Here is a 20,143-nt window from a genome sequence, read left to right as displayed (position 1 = left end):
AACTTCTTTGACACCTAAGGTAGAAAATATCAAAAGTGTCTCTCTTTCCATCCCTGGCAGTGAAAATACCATAACAAAATATTGTAATAACCAACAGTCTGTTGCCCTTAAAGGACACCTGAAGTGATTGCTTCACTCTGTCTAATGGTTGGGCCAGCTCTGTGTCTATCCATCTGGAAAATAGGCCCATTGTCTGATTGCTTATTGCATAGCTCAGTAAGCGGGAAGCTTGGGTCCCCTTTTTGGACCCAATATTATCTATTGTGGTCAGACTCTGCAAAAGGTAAGATTGCCTCACATCAACAGGAAGCAAGTCCCTCTGAGATATAAATGCTCTGTCTCTCCACAGTAGACTCAAGTGTGCATGTGTAATTAGAACCATATAGCTGAAAGACACTGCTGTCTCCGCTGTGCCCAATTTCTGAAGGAAACACAGCCCAAGACTCCTGGAATCCCACAATGCTCAACAGAGGTTGGGTGGCCCATAACATGAAGTTATTCTGTAGCAGCCACCATCTTCATGTATTTATTTATGTATTATATTTCAAAGCGCTTTTTGTTCTATAGGATCCCATTCGAATAGCTCTCAACACTATTAAATTAAAGCCACAATATCCAGTAATAAAGGAAATCAGCAATGGAGGTAAAAGAGATGTGTCTTAAGCTGATGCAGAAAAGTGAAGGAGACTTTGAGGAAAGCAACTGAACCGCCAAAAGACCCTAAGGACAAATGGGCTCTACCCATTGACGGGTCCGTGAGAAGGACTTTCCATGAAAACTGCAAAGGCTGGGTTGGCAGATACAAGGAAAGGGAAATAGGCTGTACCGACAAAAATCCATGTCACACTGAACAATTCTCTAAGGGGGTTATACATCTTTTTGTATTGACTTGATTCGTACAACATTTTTAGGTTGAGTAAAATATATTCGTTTGATTAATAATTAAATAAGAAAAGGAAAAATAAGTAGAAAAGCCTCGCCCATTTAAATTCTTCCACCAAATACTGTGTAAAGTTACATCTGTTTTTCTGCATTTGTCGACTGAATGGCTCTCAGGGAAGAACTACAGCAGAAGGATCCTGAGGGGGCAGATGTTGAAACAATTACATTTGGTTTGTCTCAGCTATTTTAAATAGTAAATGTCCCCAAGTGGAGATAATTGATTTAAAGACTAACAAAATCTTTACCAGGCGATAAAAGTGTCAGCGTAAATTTTACCACAACACCTGCAGTTTCCACATGAGTGGTGATTGAGTTTCTTGGTTGCTTCTCTCACTGGAACAAAGGCATTAAAATGGTGTTGAAGGACACTGGGCCTTTGTTGAACTGCTAACTGCCCATCTGCTGGTCTTTTGATTTAAAAGAATTGACGATGAATAATTTGAAGGTAAATCTTTTACTTTTTATGCAGTGTCTGCTTCATTGACTATGCAAAAGCCTTTGACTGTGTCGACCACAGCAAACTATGGCAAGTTCTTAAAGAAATGGGAGTGCCTGATCACCTCATCTGTCTCCTGAGAAATCTCTATGTGGGACAAGAAGCTACAGTTAGAACTGGATATGGAATAACTGATTGGTTCAAAATTGGGAAAGGAGTACGACAAGGTTGTATATTGTCTCCCTGCTTATTTAACTTATATGCAGAATTCATCATGCGAAAGGCTGGACTAGATGAATCCCAAGCCGGAATTAAGATTGCCGGAAGAAATATCAACAACCTCAGATATGCAGATGACACAACCTTGATGGCAGAAAGCGAGGAGGAATTAAAGAACCTTTTAATGAGGGTGAAAGAGGAGAGCACAAAATATGGTCTGAAGCTCAACATCAAAAAAACCAAGATCATGGCCACTGGTCCCATCACCTCCTGGCAAATAGAAGGGGAAGAAATGGAGGCAGTGAGAGATTTTACTTTCTTGGGCTCCTTGATCACTGCAGATGGTGACAGCAGTCACGAAATTAAAAGACGCCTGCTTCTTGGGAGAAAAGCAATGACAAACCTAGACAGCATCTTAAAAAGCAGAGACATCACCTTGCCGACAAAGGTCCGTATAGTTAAAGCTATGGTTTTCCCAGTAGTGATGTATGGAAGTGAGAGCTGGACCATAAAGAAGGCTGATCGCCGAAGAATTGATGCTTTTGAATTATGGTGCTGGAGGAGACTCTTGAGAGTCCCATGGACTGCAAGAAGATCAAACCTATCCATTCTTAAGGAAATCAGCCCTGAGTGCTCCCTGGAAGGACAGATCGTGAAGCTGAGGCTCCAATACTTTGGCCACCTCATGAGAAGAGAAGAATCCTTGGAAAAGACCCTGATGTTGGGAAAGATTGAGGGCACTAGGAGAAGGGGACGACAGAGGACAAGATGGTTGGACAGTGTTCTCGAAGCTACGAACATGAGTTTGACCAAATTGCGGGAGGCAGTGCAAGACAGGAGTGCCTGGCATGCTATGGTCCATGGGGTCACGAAGAGTCGGACACGACTAAACGACTAAACAACAACAAAAAGGTCAACATGATGACAATCCATAATTAAATAAACTCATACAGCCTTTTGAGATACAATACATACTCTGTCCTTCTTTCCCCTTATTTCTAGGGCACGAGATTCCATTCCATAACATTATTATTCTGTAATTGAAATAATTCAGCACAATGCAGACAGTATAACTGCAGAGTGAACAGGTCACTGCTCCAACAAATATGGAAAACTCTAGTGTCTATTTGGCATTTTCCTTAGGAACCATTACTAGATAATGCAGTACCTGAAGTGAGGATACAACACTTCTCGGGCTAACCTCTCTTATCAAGAAGTATTTGCTGTAAAGTATCAGACAATTGTTTAGCAATTGGTAAGCAGTGCAATTTTGGCTATGTCTGCTCAAAGGTTAAAGGTAAAGGTTACGTCCGTTGGGTCCAGTTGCAGACAACTCTGGGGTTGCAGCGCTCATCTCGCTTTATTGGCCGAGGGAGACGGTGTACAGCTTCTGGGTCATGTGGCCAGCATAACTAAGCCACTTCTGGCAAACCAGAGCAGCGCACGGAAATGCCGTTTACCTTCCCACTGAAGCGGTACCTGTTTATCTACTTGCACTTTGACGTGCCTTCGAACTGCTAGGTTGGCAGGAGCTGCCTGCGACCGAGCAACGGGAGCTCACCCCGTCACGGGGATTCAAACTGGCGACCTTATGATCGGCAAGCCCTAGGCTCTGTGGCTTAGACCACAGTGCCACCCGCCTCATAAGTTGCTGTTGTTTAGTCGTTTAGTCATGTCCGACTCTTCGTGACCCCATGGACCAGAGCACGCCAGGCACTCCTGTCTTTCACTGCCTCCCGCAGTTTGGTCAGACTCATGTTCCTAGCTTTGAGAACTCTGTTCAACCATCTCGTCCTCTGACGTCCCCTTCTCCTTGTGCCCTCAGAAGTTAGTCCCATTTAATTAAATAGGACCTACTCCCAGGTTTAGGATTGCATCCTGCTGAGAGTATATCCACTGAAGTCAGTGTTAGTAACCTTCAGTCTCATTGATTTCAATGCAGAGTCCTCAAAGCATGTAACCCATTGGTCAGAGAACCCACACTTTGACTTTAAGAATTTGAACAGCAGTACTGTATAGGTATAACAGGGACCCAGGTGGCGCTGTGGGTTAAACCACTGAGCCTAGGGCTTGCTGATCAGAAGTTCGGCGGTTCGAATCCCTGCAATGGGGTGAGCTCCCGTTGCTCGGTCCCAGCTCCTGTCCACCTAGCAGTTCGAAAGCACATCAAAGTGCAAGTAGATAAATAGGAACCACTCCGGCGGGAAGGTAAACGACGTTTCCGTGCGCTGCTCTGGTTCACCAGAAGCAGCTTTGTCATGCTGGCCACATGACCCGGAAGCTGTCTGCGGACAAACGCTGGCTCCCTCAGCCTATAGAGAGAGATGAGCGCCGCAACCCCAGAGTCGGACACGACTGGACCTGATGGTCAGGGACTCCTTTACCTTTACTGTATAGGTATAGTCTACACCAGGGCCCCAGGGGTCCTCAGACTACAGCCCGGGGGCCACATATGGCCCCTGAGGCTCTTTTATGCGGCCCCCGGGTAACCCCGCTGCCCGCTCTTACCGGCGCAGTGCAGCTGCCGATTTCCGACCCGGAAAAGCGATGGAAATAGCTTGTGCACACGTGCGTCTTTTCCGGTGTACTTCCGGATCAGAGGAGGCTTCTGCACATGCGCACAAGCTATTTCTGGCGCTTTCCAGGTCAGGAGTGTGCCAGAAATAGCATTTGCGCATGGGCGCGCACAGCCGCACGCTCCCACGCCCTTCAAGGAGGATGTGCCAAATAGCATGGGAAGCAAGCCACCTCATAGAACACTGGCCTATGTGTAGAGATGCCAACCTCCTGAAATCCACCCAGTGATAGCTAGTTGAGGTGAGACTTAAGAATCCAAGCCCAGTATCAATCTTATATTTACACATAGCTACTTAAAGCTACACAGCTACTTAAAGCTACATAGCCTTGGGGGTACTTCTGGATTCATTACAGTGGTACCTTGGTTTTCAAATGCCTTGGTTCCCAAACAAAGAAAACCCAGAAGTGTTCCGGTTTCCGAACATTTTTTGGAAGCCAAACGTCTGATGCAGTTGTTAGCTATTGTTTCCGGGGCGCCTGCACCAATCAGAAGCTGCACCTTGGTTTTTGAACATTTTGGAAGTCAAATGGACTTCCGGAATGGATTAAGTTTGACACTTTTGCTTTCGCTGTTTATTTTGCGTTTTTGTTTTTGAGGCTTTTTCAGTTAATTTGTTTTTCTGACTGTGTGGAACCCAGTTCAACTACTGATTGATTGACTGTGTGACTGCAGAAATGGATAAAAACATCCAAACAATGACTATAATCAGTGCAGGTAAGAAAAAAAAGTAATTTAAATTTTTATCATCTACAATACTGTTTATTTTATAGTACAGTGGATTGATTTGCTTTCATTTTATGGATCAATGGTCTCGTTAGATAGGAAAATTCATGTTAAATTGCTGTTTTAGGGGTTGTTTTTAAAAGTCTGGAATGGATTAATCCATTTTGCATTACTTTCTATGGGAAAGTGTGCCTTGGTTTTGGAATGCTTTGGTTTTGGAACGAACTTCTGGAACAGATTAAGTTTGAGAACCAAGGTATCTCTTTTAATAGGGCAGGTTCTGTAAGACCCGTCTTTTATTTGTATGGAGGTGGGTTATTTTTTTGGGGGGGGGGTGTATTGGTTTGTTTGCTGTAATTATTTTTAGTGTTTATACTTTGTAGTATGTTGCTTTGAGTCACATTTGTGAATAGGGGACTAATAAATAGTAACAATAATTATTGTAAAAAAATTGTCCCAGCACATATTAGCTGCATCAAATCCCCTTTCCTGAACCATTTAAAGACACATTAACCACGTAAGAGTCACATAGTTATGGGCTATGGAGCCTTCCTTATGCTGCAGTCCTTTACTTGTTTAATAGGGTTTACTCCCAGGTAAGTGGGGACAAGACTGCAGTATTATTGTGTAGAAAGGTGGTCAAGCCATGCGACCTGTTGAGAGCAGGACTGAGCAACACAAAGGTAAAATACCCTCCAGTTCATCAACACCATTTAGCTGCTGTGAAGGTTTCTGCTATTGCTAGCTAGAGTGCCACTTCTCTGCTATGGAAATGTTTTGCAATAATTATTACAATATGACAGCTGGTGCCAAACAATGTGATGATACTAGAAAGTTGTAGAAGCAACTGCAGATAAACAATCTGCTCATGTGGAAACAAATGAAATGAAGATGTATTGTAAGGGATTAAGCAGCTGCATGTAGGAAGCTGTAGCTGAAAATCTTGACATTATTGAACTTGCATTAAATAAATCTGGCTGTTACCAGGCTTATTTTTAAAAGGCGGATTCTGCCTGATGTGCAGCAGAACTAAGATGTGGCTTCAGGATCAGTACAGGAGACAATGGATTCCTTTTCTCCATCAATAGGATTCAGGCTTATCATCAATGGCTTAGCCACACAAATATGACTAAGCTCTTGAAATCACCAATATGGTTGAAAGGCAGACACACTGAAAGTTAAAGTGCATTATTTATGGCGTTAACTAATCTACAGCTATAATATACATACACTTCTCAACAAACAGGCTGCTTGATATCAGGAAGGGAATCTGACTCGACTTCTTCTTCCAAAGAGCTGAGGGCTATGTACACACTTGTCCCACCAACTGTATCTTCACAGCAAACTTCTGAGGTAGGGTAGGCTGAGAGTGAACAGCTGAAGAACATCTGGTGACCTTTTTGGCTGAGGGGGGGATTTGAACCTGGGTCTCCCCTGTCCATTTCCAATATTCTAACCACTATACCACACTGGCAAGGTAGGTTTTCAGGGTTTCTGTACCTTCTTAAAATAAAAAAATTCTTTCAGTAGCACCTTAAAGACCAACTAAGTTTTTATTTTGGTATGAGCTTTCGTGTGCATGCACACTTCTTCAGATACCTTCTTAGTATCAGATGGATTCTATAGAAAGGTCTCCACCAATCTGTTGTTTTCAGGTAGTTATGTCTTTTTGCCTAGAAAATGATACGCTGATTGGGGGGAGGGGAGTACAGAAGGAGACTGCAATGTACTGGAGCTTTCTTTAGTCACTGGCTAAACAGTATTTCCTACATTCTTTGTTCCTTTGTCCAGGGTCACTTTGTTCATTTTGTGTCTTTCATCCACCACTGTTGAGTTCACAGTAATCAACAGCATCTGGGATTCCTATCCACAAAGAGCCAATAAAGATACTTTGAGCCTCTTGATCTGCTTATTTACCCCCATGCCAATTTGCTGGGACATTGTGCAACGTAGCATCTTTTGTCTCCTACGGTATCTACAGTCAAACCATAGATCTCAGTGGATTTACATGGTGGTCTGTCAGCATCAAGGACCCACAGTATCTTGTTGACACAAGACATAAACCAGGGCTGTACTGGATGTCGTAATCCAGTAGCAAGGTCATTCACCATGTTGCTTTTATTATAGGTTTGTGTGGCCATGTTTGTTTCTTTCAAGTCCTTTGAACAAGTTTATGGAATTGCTAAGCTGTTTGTGATTGGCAGTGCTTGTATTATGGAAAAGCCACATAAGAAGGGTCACCCATTACTTTTATAGCTCCTTCCATGGGCGTAGCCAAGGGGCGGCAGGGAGGGGGCAGTTGCCCCCCTAATTCAATCAAAATACACAGCTGAGGAGGTTCTGTCACCCTTAACCAAAATCCTGACTATGCCCATGGCTCTTTCTCATTTCCCCTTAATTCAGCCAAAGATGCTGTAGGAAGGCTGAGGTTTTTGAGTCCTGGGGGCAGGGGTGAAGGAGGAAAGTCCTTTTTGCAAGCAAGAAGTCCTTCTGCAGGGTTTGAATCCCACTCTCTGTTATGTTTGTTAAGTAATCTACATAACTCAGTACCCCTTCTTTCAAGAATTTAATGCAAGAGCAAAGCCTTCACATTTTATGACTCATTTTCCATGTACTAGATACCAAAAAGAGCTGGTGTTCATCATACCATTAACAGCTGGGATTCTTCTCCAATCTCATAACCCCTTATGCAGGATTTGGCAGATTTTGTATCCAGATGGGAATAACGTTAGAGAATCAAAAGGGGTGTATATGATGGGTGTTGACTGTACTTTCTGGCTCATAGTCGAGACAATGTTCTAGCCAGGCCTGTATGTAAGTGTTCAAAAAGTTCAACACAGTGAGTTAAAAGAGTTTAATTACTGCAGCAAGGCTGATTTTAGCAAAAAACAAAACTAGAAGCAAAAGAAAAAGTCAGGTTAATAATGTTTGAAATGTTACTTAATATAATAAGATAGCTTGTGATAAAGATATTGATATGCACTTTCCTCTTATGAGTGATAAGTGGGGTAATACTTCAGTGTGTTCAGAGCCAGTGTGGTGTAGTGGTTAAGAGCGGTAGACTCGTAATCTGGGGAACTGGGTTCGTGTCTCCGATCCTCCACATGCAGCTGCTGGGTGACCTTGGGCTAGTCACACTTCTTTGAAGTCCCTCAGCCCCACCTACCTCACAGAGTGTTTGTTGTGGGGGAGGAAGGGAAAGGAGAATGTTAGCCGCTTTGAGACTCCTTCGGGTAGTGATAAAGTGGGATATCAAATCCAAACTCTTCTTCTTCTTCTTCTTCTTCTTCTTCTTCTTCTTCTTCTTCTTCTTCTTCTTCTTCGGTGTTTGGTTTCCTTTTAAAGTACATTGGAGACTGGCAACTTTGCAATATTTATTTACAAGTATGCAAGCAGAGCATGCTGTCAGCAGGCAGCAGATCCTCCGAGAACTTGTGTAACCTCCACCAAAGGCATACCATTTCAAACTAAGGCCAGGCAGAAATTTTCATTTCTCCCTGCCCCTCCCTCAAGCTGCAGTGGGGGCACCGACTCCAAATACTGACACATATATAATGTCAAACAGCCAAGAAGGATGTCTGGCAATCAAGAAACCATCTTCCATGCCTATTACCCAGCAATGAGCTTATCAAAGCAGCAAGTGACCCAGGAGGTATAGAACCATTATCTTTGCAGCCATTTTACCTTTCTTGGATTGTGGCCCTTTCCAAGCCTTCTATATTCCCTATGAAGCAGTACTGCACTATTCATGATGGCAAAGGCCCTCCTCTCCCCAACCCCCACAGTCTGCCACGCACTGGCTTATATTCTAAAATGGTTTATATTTTAACATTGGCTGCACCCAGGGGTTAAATGGTGTCATTGGCAGCCCCCTCAAGTAAAATGCTTTCACATCATAAGCATGTGTATGTCCCAGTTCTGTGGGGCTTCCTAGTGTTCTCTTAGCAGCCTTGCACACCCACAGGAGCGTTGTTTGGAACGCGTCCGTTGCACGTGGAACTCCGCAGGGCAGCCTTTTAGCAACGCGACGGCGCGCCTGCAACATCCCACGCCGCCGCTTGGGGTCTTGGGGCTTGTCGCTGCTTGGGGCTTGCCGTGTAGCCTACGGTCTGGCTCCCGCCGTTTTGCGTCCCTTTCCTCGGGACCCTCCTTGGGCTCCCAGTGCTCCTTCCTCGCTGGCGTCGGCACGACTTACTCTGCTTACCACGGGGTTTACCCATAGCTGTTGCCTCTCCAAACTGCGGGCTCTCGGGCCAAGCCTCTTGCGGCCGAGCAAACGAATCCCTTAGCAACTTGTGCTTCTCTCGGGATCCCTACGCCGAGGATCATCAATCAAAGCGGACGACGAGCACACGGGGCAGCTCTTTTGCTGCACTGGAAGGGGCGGGAGTGGGACTTCTTTTCAGAGTGGCGGATGGAGATGGAATGGGAGATGGAATGGAGAACGCCCACGCCTAAGCCGCCCGCGTTTACTTTTGTTGGTGTTGCCGCGCGCCTCCAGGCCAGAGCGAGTTTCCTACCGAGGTTGGCTGGATGGCTGGTGACACTAGTCGGGCGAGGTAAACGCGGGGACTCTGGTGTTCAGAGGCGCTGAGCAACCCCCCGCGCCTCTATATTTTCCTCCCCGTTTGCTGTGAAGTGAAATAATTATTGACGCTTTGTTGGCTTTGCAAGGGGACGAAAGCTGCTAGACCTCTGCCCAGCTTAGCTTGCTGGGACTTACTTTCGAGTAGACGCGAATAGGTTTGCCCTGTAAACTTGCCCAGTAGAAAACCTCATCTCACACCTCTGTGGTTATGGAGCACGTCTTTTTGTCTTTATCTAACGGGGTTTCTGAACAGGCCTCTGGACTCCGTTGCTCCTTCCCACCCAACTTAAATCCCTACTCAGAATTGAGCCTTATTGAATTCAGTGAGGCTTACTCCCAGGTAAGTAGGGATTGCACCATTAGCACAGGTGTGTGTCTGAATGAAGGTTAGAAGCTCTCAATTCTCTCTCTGTGTGTATATATTGACATCCTGGCTGCCTCGTGTTTTTTTAGTAGACCTAATCCTGGGAGACAAAATGGGGGGGGGGCTGACCATGTGCAGACTTCGTGGTGTTTTTTTTTTAAAAAAAATAGTAATTAGGGTTTTAAAAACGCCTCTTTGTGGAGTTTGAGGATAGTTCCCCTGCAGAGGGCCTAGAAACAAGAGAAACTTGATTGTGCACATAGTGTGATTTCTTGAAGGAGAGAGAAGGTGTGTTTCTGAATTTGAGTGTATTGAGGATGTGTTGTGCTTTAACCCTCAACCTGCCTATCTTTGATGACCACATTAATGAGTGCCAAGCTGAAACAGTAGCTAATCATTTGTTTTGTTGGGACAAGCCCAGTACTCTGGGTTCTCTGGTTTATCTGTGAGGTAGTGGCTGGATGGCCAACACATGTATTCAGGCTCCCTGAAAGTACACCTTTTAGTTAAGGTATTGATCTCCATACAGTGGTACCTCGGTTTATGAACACAATTGGTTCCGGAAGTCTGTTCATAAACTGAAGCGTTCATAAACTGAAGCGAACTTTCCCATTGAAAGTAATGGAAAATGAATTAATCCGTTCCAGATGGGTCCACGGTGTTCATAAACCGAAAATTCATAAACCGAGGTGTTCATAAACCGAGGTTCCACTGTATTGTAGTGCTAAACAGGCACCAGCTGACATTCACACTTATGCAGGGGCGTAGAAAAATAGGGGCGGTGGGGGGGTGCCCCGAGCGGCGGGCTCCAAGGGGCGCCATCGCGGGTGCCTGCCCCCAAAATGCGCACCCCGCCCCGGAACGCATGCCACGCCCCTCTGGGAGGCGCACCACGCCCCCAGAACGGGCGCCAGCCCCGCCCCTGCCCCTGGTGCCGGAGCATGAAGCTCCGCCACTGCACTTATGCATGATTACCGTAGCCGCAGAGTAGGTGATAACCCACCTATTTGGGGGGAGGTAGCCAATGTAGTGCTCTGCAAAGTACTGCAGCTCCCACCAGCTCAGTCAGTGACTGGGGTGATAGGTGTTGTGATCCAAAACTTCAGGGTCTGCCTACCTTGGTCTGAAGGGTGCCATGTTGGCTACTCTTGGTTTATATGTGGACATGGTGGTGGTTCACACATACATATTAACAACCAAGAAATGGCTTGACCGGAAATCTTTTTCTACTTTGGAGACCTCAATTCCAGTCAGGATTTTTGTTGTTGCAGATGTACAGATTCTTCTTCGTTGGCGACATGCTTTTTCAGCTCCGAACACATGTAGCATTTGCCTGCCATCGCCCCTGCCAACAGGTGGTATGCAAGGCTGCAAGGCAGGTGCTGCTTTACAGGCTAGTGGCTGTACGTCTGATAAAGAGCTTTTTGATATTGCATTCACCACCTGTAGCTTCAACAGGAGACAAAGCTACAGATGGGGGTAGCACCTAAATCAGTCTTCAAAATGGCAAAGCTGAGCAGATGTCTGTGCTCTCTCTCTCCCCCCCCCCCATTTAATGTGGTACTAATTTTCCAGTCTAACTAGGCAGTGTTATTTGCCTAGTTTGCATATTGGGAGTGTGATGGTTTCAGTTTTAAATTAGGCAATGTGTTTATTGTGTGTTGAATGCACACAGTGGTGGGAAAGCTAAGTACGATACAGCCATGGGAATCAAGTACATGACACCCTTTTGGGTGTAGTGGGGAATGTGTGAAAGGAAGCTTGCTTTTATATGCACATTTCCATCATTGGCTTGGGGTGCTCAGCCATTGGTTATTCCACGTTACTGTTTTTGCCTGTGGCTGCCTGGGTGTTCGTTTCCCCACCCATTCCTTTCCCTTTCAATTCAACTTCCACAGATCTTGTGGGGAAAGTGATGAGTCTTCATCAGATTGGCACATTGCTCAGTCAACATTAGAGAGGGTGGAGTAGCATAGTGATTCATTGTAAGCTATGAGCCAATAAGTCCTAGTGTCAAATCTCAGCTCATTCTGAAAGTAGCCTTAAGCAAACTCCCTCTCATAGCTTTAGTGTTTTGTGTGCAATATTTTGTTTACTGTTTATTACATTTCCTCCTGGAACTCAAGGTGGTGGTGTTCATAGGGTTCTCAGGTAGTCTCTCAAGATCAGGCCTGGACCAGCTTAGCTTCAGAAGGGTTGCCCTTGGACCTGTGGGACTAAAACTGGTGTATCTTACTGCAACATTTCCATTCTAGCTCACATAAATGTTTGCCGGATGGCCAAAATGCCCACCTATAAATATTGGCCACTTCTGGTATGTTTATAGCCTTGGAGAAGAAAATAATTATCTACCAAATTACAAATGCTTTGCTTTTTGGCTACCTGGAGACAATTGTTGCTTGCCACAGGTGACCAGATGAGTGGCTATTTATAATTCTACTTTACAAATTTAAGGATAACTGTGGCTGAATCACATGCTAATTGATTTCTCATCACTCAGTTGGTTATAATCTCTTGAGCCCCAGCTGAATGTGTGAGCACTGAAATAACAATGTGCCTGAGGTAGTCTTGTTAGATTTGGCCATTTCAGTTCTGCAACTCATCACTTGATGTTGTGGCCATCAAGTGATGATTATGCATATGTGAATTTGCCCTTTCATAATGTATCTGAAGTATTTGAAGTGCTTAAGAAAAGCACTGTATAAATTACAATCGTGCCTTGTTCATTCCGGAAGTCCATTCAACTTCTGAAAACATTCAGAAACCAAGGCACAGCTTCTGATTGGCTGCAGGAGCTTCCTGCACTCAATTACAAGCTGCGTTGGACGTTCGGCTTCCAAAAAACGTTTGCAAAAACAGAACACTCACTTCTGGGTTTGCGGCGTTCGGGAACCAAAACATTCGAGTCACAAGGCGTTCGAGAACCAAGGTACGACTGTATTCTTGTGCTTGTGTACCATGTGGGAACTGTGCTTGCTGCAGATTTGTCATGAACATGCATCATAATTCTAAAAGCAGTCCATGCTCAAAATGGAATGACCAGTCATACTAATAATAGTCATAAGGCTGGGCTGTGAGTTATACGTTAGCTGGAAAGTGAAAAATAACTGGGAGATGTTTTTTTTTCACCTCTAATCGTGACAAATTCTGGTAGAGCATAGTTCTTGCTTATAAAAGTATGCATGCAGAACAGAAGGAATTGGAAGTCCAAAGAACTAATAATTTTTATTCTATCACAGGATGGCAAGTAGACTGCCAGATCTTGAGGAGCAAGATGAGGATGAGTGTGAGCCAGCTGAGTCAAAGGGGTCAGATAACACTGTGCGTTCCGACAGCACCTTTGGGACTGAAAGCCCAGAGGCAGGTGACGGTGGTCACCCTACCCCTGAAGATGGAAGCGCAACATGCTCTCAATCCGTGAGAAGTGAAGAGCTTGATTCTGAGCACCAGATTAACTGTACATTCTCAGTCTCGCTGGCTGTTCCAGTTGTAACTTCAAGTAGGTAAATTGCATTTATCAGTCCTTTTCATTCCTTTCAGAAGATGTTGTCCCAAAATATGAAGGAGAACATTGCCCCCCGAAAAACTGTTCCCCCCTCCCCAATAGTTATGTACAAGCCTTATTCTGCATTGCCCAATGGTTATATTGCTGGTTCTCTCACAGTTGATAGTGATGCAGAGTCCCTACTGTTTTTTAGTTACACGTGGGTAGCTGTGTTGGTCTGACGTAGTCGAAACAAAATAAAAAAAATCCTTCCAGCAGCACCTTAGAGACCAACTAAGTTTGTCATTGGTATGAGCTTTCGTGTGCATGCACACTAATGCTGCTGGAAGGATTTTTTAAGTTTTTTTCTACTATTTTTTAGTTCTTGTCAGTGCCCACATGTTGGCATATTGTATGACTGGGCTGATTGTCCCAGGTCTTGTATATTTGTGAGCCTGAAACTGGCATAATTTTTAGTTCATGTGTGCTCTTGTCTTAATAGTTGAATAAATAAAATAATAATAATAAATTTTTAATTTATATCCTGCCCTTCTTGGTTCAAAAACCCGGGCTCAGGGTGGCTAACAACAAATTTAAACCACTTAAATTGTAATAAAACATAAAAGCAGCATAAAATACAGTGTAAAAGCATGAAGGTGTGGATCCCTCCATTATGGAGCATCATGCTCTGTTAACACCTTCCTCAGCCTGATTTGGCCCTTTGTAGCTGCCACTCGCTTGTTCCTTTAGCATCTTCCAGTAGTGTGGGCTTCTTTGCACATTCTCACAGTCATAGTACCACAAGACTGTTGTTTTTCAGCAACATGCTTTACATGTTTTCCCTCTGGAAAGGAAAAATAGGTTAGGCTTGTGGCTGGTGTGGATAAATACTTTATATTGGAACCGAAGTTTGAAGAATTGGGAAAGATTATCGTGTATCATGCCTACAGAATTTAGGAACTAATGCTCCTGCTCAGCTTGGAAACTACCTTTGAGAAAGGATTTTGGGAAGAGAGTTTCCCTGGTTTGGCCAGGGAGTTAAACTGAATGTACAACTTCCACTAGAAATGAAGGCCAGATCCTAGCAGGGACCCCAACAGCTCTGCAGAAGATGTGTGTGCGAAAAATAAGATTCTTGGAAAGATTTGTTTACATAAAATGTGGAAAATGATATTTTGTAACTGTTGGATTCTCTTCCCACTTCCAATTTCTGTTGGGATATTTTTCTAGCAAATAAGCCTGCGATGGCCTCTAGACAATCTATTTCAAGAACAGCATCTAAAATGAGAGACTCGTATATTCCAAAAATGCATCGTTTTTATCATATTGAATATTTTCTTCTGCCGGATGATGTTGAACCCCGAAAATTAGATTTGGTGCTATTTGGTCCAGTGGCTAAACTCTTTCTGGAAACAGAATCTAAGGTAAGAAGAATAAGCAACATTTACTAATATTACTGAAATCTGAGGAAAGGGGTTACTGCATAGCAATTTAATCCTAGACTGGTTTCAAAGGATTTTTGAAATACTTGCTCTGTGTTCTTCTGAGGTATCTATAAAACAACTTATAACAAACATTTATGTACAAAATACTGCCCTGTGTCAGTAGATATTACGATAGTTATTTTCTTTGTATCTAGCTTCAGTGCATATGACAATAACCAAGACTATATCTTATCAGATGAACCTAGCATCTGTTCTCACGTGTCTCTTCTGAATCTGTTTCCCACTAACTTCAGGGGGTTCAGTCGATCCAGGTCACTTATTGTTGACTAGTTTGCAGCTAGTTTCAGAAACTTGGCTTAGTGGTAAAGCACATGATCTGCATGCAGAAAGTTCCAGGTAGTTTCCCTGGTATCTAAAGGGTGAAGTGAAATACCTTTTCTTGAGACCCTGGAAAGCCACCTGTGACCCTCCACATGTTCTTGACTCAGATTCCCATCAGCCCCAGCCAGCATAGCAGCCAGTGGTAAGGGCTGAATTCCAGCAGCATCTAGAGGCCACAGGTTCCCACTCCCTGGGCTAGATAGGCTACATAGACAAATATTTGCTCCTGGCATCAGACAGCGTCCTATGTTACTGTTGATATGCAGCAAGAGGAGATTATGATTTGTTTCTTGAAAAGTTCAGCTGTGTTTGTTTGTTACACATCTTTCCTACGGTACTCTTCCTTCAGGAAGCTTAGGGCGGCTTAGGTAAGAATCACTCAGGCCCTGAACAGGCAGAAACCTGACACAGCCTTCACAGGCCACTTCCTGGCCTGTTCTCTAGTTTTAAGTCCTTGCTTTTCAGCTGGAACATGTGCAAGTAACCTATGGATTCTGAAAAAGTTAGATACCAACACAGCAATTCAAGCAGCTTTAGAAATAAAAAGGTAAAGGGACCCCTGACCATTAGGCGCTCATCTCACTTTACTGGCCAGTGGAGCCGGCGTTTGTCCGCAGACAGTTTTTCTAGGTAATGTGGCCAGCATGACTAAGCCGCTTCTGGCAAACCAGAGCAGCACATGGAAATGCCGTTTACCTTCCCACTGGAGCGGTGCCTATTTATCTACTTGCACTTTGACGTGCTTTTGAACTGCTAGGTTGGCAGGAGCTGGGACCGAGCAACGGGAGCTCACCCCGCCGCGGGGATTCAAACTGCCGACCTTCTGATCAGCAAGCCCTAGGCTCTGTGGTTTAACCCACAGCGCCACCCGCTTTAGAAATAATAGCCATTAATTTCAAATAATGCTTCCCCACGCTGATACAAATGGTATTCTGATGTTGAAGTGTCTGTATACTTAGGCAATACTTAGAACTCCGTTGAGCAGCCTTTGTCAACCTGGTGCTTTCCAGATGTTTAGGACTACGATTTTCATCTGCTCCTGCTGGCACAGGGCTCATGGGAGTTTTAGTCCAAAGCATATGAAGGGCATCTGGTTGGGGAAGGCTGCTGCCAATAATTCTGCAGTTTTAAAGCATAAAAAGCTGTATTCCCCATAACATTTATGCAGACATCCTATTCATATAAAATTTGGGAAGGGGGAGCTGCTTGGTGAGGTTAACAGGTTTCTCAGCTCAGAATAATCAGAATAAGAACCACAGAGCTTCCAGTCTGAACAACTGGAGTAAAAGCAGTGACACCCCACCCCACTCCGGTTTCTAAACACACACCGTTTCTAAACATTTTTAGATTGGAGGTTGAAATTATTTTGAAAAAGTAGGCATTCTTGTCAAGTACATCTTTTGTTGGTTTGTTGGCATCTGCTTTGATTTAGGAGGCTTAATCTTTCTGATTTCACATGGGAAAAAGATTTCACATGGGTAGGCAGATTATGCAGGTGTAATTGTAGAATTGGGTGTTTTGGAAGGGAAGCAGTTGCATGAGGGGTTGTTTGACTTAAAAATTATACCTGCAATCAAGATGGTTTGTACCTTATCACTATGGCATACGCTACAGAGAATTTCTTTAAGTGGGAGGCTAGTAGGCGCCCACCTTCGTCCCCACTCCCCGCTCACAATGTTATGTAGGAGCATGGCAGTCCCATATACAAGGGTTTCCTGTGGCCTTCCAGATGTTGCTATACTATCGCTCCCATTATCCCTGGGCATTGATCATGCCAACTGAGGCTGACAGGAGTCAGGCAACATCAGACACAGTGTTCCTATCCATTTCCTGAATTGTCCAAGGCAGTCTGGTTGGGTAGGTTTCTTTGACCACTGAGAACAAACTAAAAGCGGCTGCAGGTCAGTGGAGAGGCCTGACGAACTGCAGTATTGAAAGCTTAACGTTTTCCCACCATGGTGTTTCTGCAGTGGAGACCCCTCCTTTGGCTGCTATAAGCCCTTGCTGAGGAAGAGAGATGTGCACTTTGTGTGGTACCTGCCTGTCCCCCATTGCTAAAAGCAGCTTCAGGGGGCACCCTCCTCTTGAGTGCATTACCCTGTTTCTCATATTTTAAGACATACCCATAAAATAAGCCATAGCAGGATTTTTAAGCATTCAATGAATATAAGCCATACCCCGAAAATAAGACATAGTGATAGGCGCAGCAGCAATGCCGGCCGCAGCAGGAGGAGGAGGAAAAAAATAAGACATCCCTTGAAAATAAGCCATAGTGTGTGTTTTTTGAGGAAAAAATAAATATAAGACGTGTCTTATAATATGAGAAACACGGTATCATACTACAGTTTTCTCCCCGCAAAGCTGTTTTAAAGCTTTGATAAAAGACCTCAAGAGATACTATCACAGATCTCAGAAACCCATTTTCCTGTGGGATTCTCGCACCTCCAAATAATTTTTAACTCGAGGCATTCTTGATGTTTAAAATCAGAACAAAAGTAAAGCTTTCCTTTTTAAGAGGGAAGTGGTATTTCTCTCATAATTGGGTTTGTAACCCAATTGACCAGGCATCCCCAAACTCAGTTCTCCAGATGTTTTGGGAGTACAACTCCCATCATCCCTAGCTAACAGAACCAGTGGGTCAGGGATGATGGGAATTGTAGCCCCAATACATCTGGAAGGCCAAGTTTGGGGATGCCTGCTATTGACTCTGCCTTTTCAGTGGTTTGCAAACCTGATTGTGAGAGAAACACCGCTTCCCTAATCCACTCAGGTGGTGGCTCCTGTGCAGTTTAAGAAAACAATCAAAATTAGTAGCAGCTGCTTCTTTTAATTCTGCATGCATGTGTCACAATAGTTCCTGTGCTGGGGATACAGCGGTGATTGTGCTGTGCTGTGCTGTCCTTCCTCTCCTCCCCCCTCCCTCCCCCAAATTATATTGAAATGGAGAGAGCCTAAGTAGGGGAGGGAGAGAACTGAGAAAAGGGGGAGCAGGGATTGTGAAGCAGGGGCAGCAGTCTGGATGGTGGGAAACAGTTGGCACAAGAAATGGGGATATTGTTATTATTAATAATATTAATACCCCACCCATCCTACTGGGTTCCCCCAGCCACTCTGGGAGAATCCGTACAGCCCATATAGGTGTTGGGAAAGATAAGAGTGGTGTGGTGAATGCTTTGGAGGGCTGTTATTGGGAAGGGAAAGCTCTTGTACTGTAGTGTAGTTTGTATGAGATGTGTAACTGAAACATGCTGCTGGACCTCTCTACATTTTTACATTTCCCCTGTCTTTTCCTTTCCTTTGCTCTTGCTTCTTTCCTCCTGTTCACTATATCAGCCAGAGACTCCAAAGGACAGTGAGCGGCCCAAGTCGAAAAAGGGAAGTGCGCTGCATATTTCAGTGAGTGCGTATAAGATTGTAAAGCCGCTCTAGAAATGAGTTTATGCCTGCTAAATCTGAGGTGGAGAATGTAGAAGCTTGCTATCCTGTTGGCCTGCGCTCAAGGACAGCGGCAGAACACTCTCTTGTGTGGCGGCGCCATTTAATCATGACGGTTCCATTGATGCTGAACTAGAAAGATGTGGCCAGCGCCACGTTCCATTCCAAGGATTTGCTGATTATATTTGGCTATTGGCAGTGAGACCAGAGAGCGCCGTAGTTCCTCTTACGAACCTTGCTTTCTTAATGATAGCGTTTTGTTATGACATCACACAATACCTATTGCCAAAGGCTCTCGTCAGGCAATAATGAAATCATAATGATATCGCTGTGTACTATATAGGACTATTGCCTGGAGGAAAGTGGGGGAACAAAGGTGACTTGCCTATTTCCCCTTCCTCTTGTGTTCCTGAGAGGCTGCTCCAGAGGGTTGGAGTATTGTCTGGAATAGCATGGGAATTAGCATAGAAGGCTGCAGAGGGAATTGTTGAAAAATGCTTCTCTTTCCTACTTCCCTCCAACAAGATGTTGTCTCTTTGTTCATTTGCTGCAGCTGATCTCCAAATATAGCAAGAAAATGGTAAAATTGTGAAATAAGATGGCAAATGCTATTGGACTTTGGGCTCTACCGTATTTTGCTCCTACCCCTTAGAATACATTTTCTCTCTCCTGCATATCCAAACCAGTACCTTTTCCTCATTATGAACCCATGAACTTCAGCTTTAGTTTTGCACACTAAGAAAAGTGGGATTTCTCATAGGTACGGTATAAGGCAGCTTCAGAGGGCTATGAATCATAGTTTTGGGTGAAGGCAAGTCACCAGAACACAACCTTCATAGTAAGTTATGACTTGAATTTTGAGAGAATTCAATTTTTTTAGCCCTGCCCAATCTTAATGTGGATTTTAATAGTTAAGAATATTGTAGTTTTATGTCTTTCCAATTGGTGGCAAGGGGAGGAATAACTAATGCTTTTTAAAATTCATTATTCGTTCTCTTTAATGTTTTGGTGTTTCATACAATATATTTTCAAGCTCCAGTAAAGTTATCAGGCTTTTGTGGCTTGTAAGCATGTTTGGAAAAACTATTGTGGGCGCCACCACAAAATGATTGCTGTTAGAGCCCTACAAGTCACAAAAGGCTGTTGCCCAGTCACAAAGGTGAAATGGCTTTCCTGTAAAACAAGGTAGAGGTTGTGTCTGAGGCCTAAACCACTGTTTGACCCTAAAAAGGACAATGGAATGCTCCTCACATAAATATCATACCCACCCCACAATCTAGCCATCACATTCACGCAGAACTACAAGCCACACCACGTTGCAACCGCACGCAAGATAAAATGATCCATTACTCTGTACTGCCCTCCTACCCACCACCTGGAAAATCGGGGATCTTTCACTCACTCACATGCTCCTGATGGTGATATCCCACTGAATCAAATAGGGCCGCTTTCTTTTTTGGAAAGGAAATTTTCAAAAATTGAGGATTGATCCAGGTTAGGACATGGGGTGTAAAGGGTCTTTAACTCTCTGGCCTCCCACTGTGGTCT

At 44.1% G+C, this 20,143-nt stretch overlaps 1 protein-coding gene across 4 annotated transcripts in view; it reads left to right on the top strand.

The window, feature by feature from the left end:
• Positions 1 to 9,004: 9,004 nt before the first annotated feature.
• The window catches only part of CFAP92 (cilia and flagella associated protein 92 (putative)), a 55,831-nt gene continuing 44,692 nt past the window's right edge, over positions 9,005 to 20,143 (top strand). Inside the window, exons 1-4 of one of the 4 annotated variants that reach the window (XM_035106272.2) lie at positions 9,005 to 9,457; positions 13,090 to 13,349; positions 14,565 to 14,758; positions 18,494 to 18,556. In XM_035106272.2, the coding sequence (XP_034962163.2) occupies positions 9,432 to 9,457; positions 13,090 to 13,349; positions 14,565 to 14,758; positions 18,494 to 18,556 (543 nt within the window). In that variant the 5' untranslated portion in view covers positions 9,005 to 9,431. Of the gene's footprint in view, positions 9,458 to 11,670; positions 12,780 to 13,089; positions 13,354 to 14,564; positions 14,759 to 18,493; positions 18,557 to 20,143 lie in introns of those variants that run through there. The other 3 variants (XM_060271460.1, XM_035106273.2, XM_035106274.2) reach the window with 3 other exon arrangements.

Source organism: Zootoca vivipara, chromosome 2 (genome assembly GCF_963506605.1).
Source record: "Zootoca vivipara chromosome 2, rZooViv1.1, whole genome shotgun sequence".
Lineage (NCBI taxonomy): Eukaryota > Metazoa > Chordata > Lepidosauria > Squamata > Lacertidae > Zootoca > Zootoca vivipara.
Note: the sequence above shows the minus strand (reverse complement) of the source record. Positions and strands in the feature narration are given on the sequence as shown.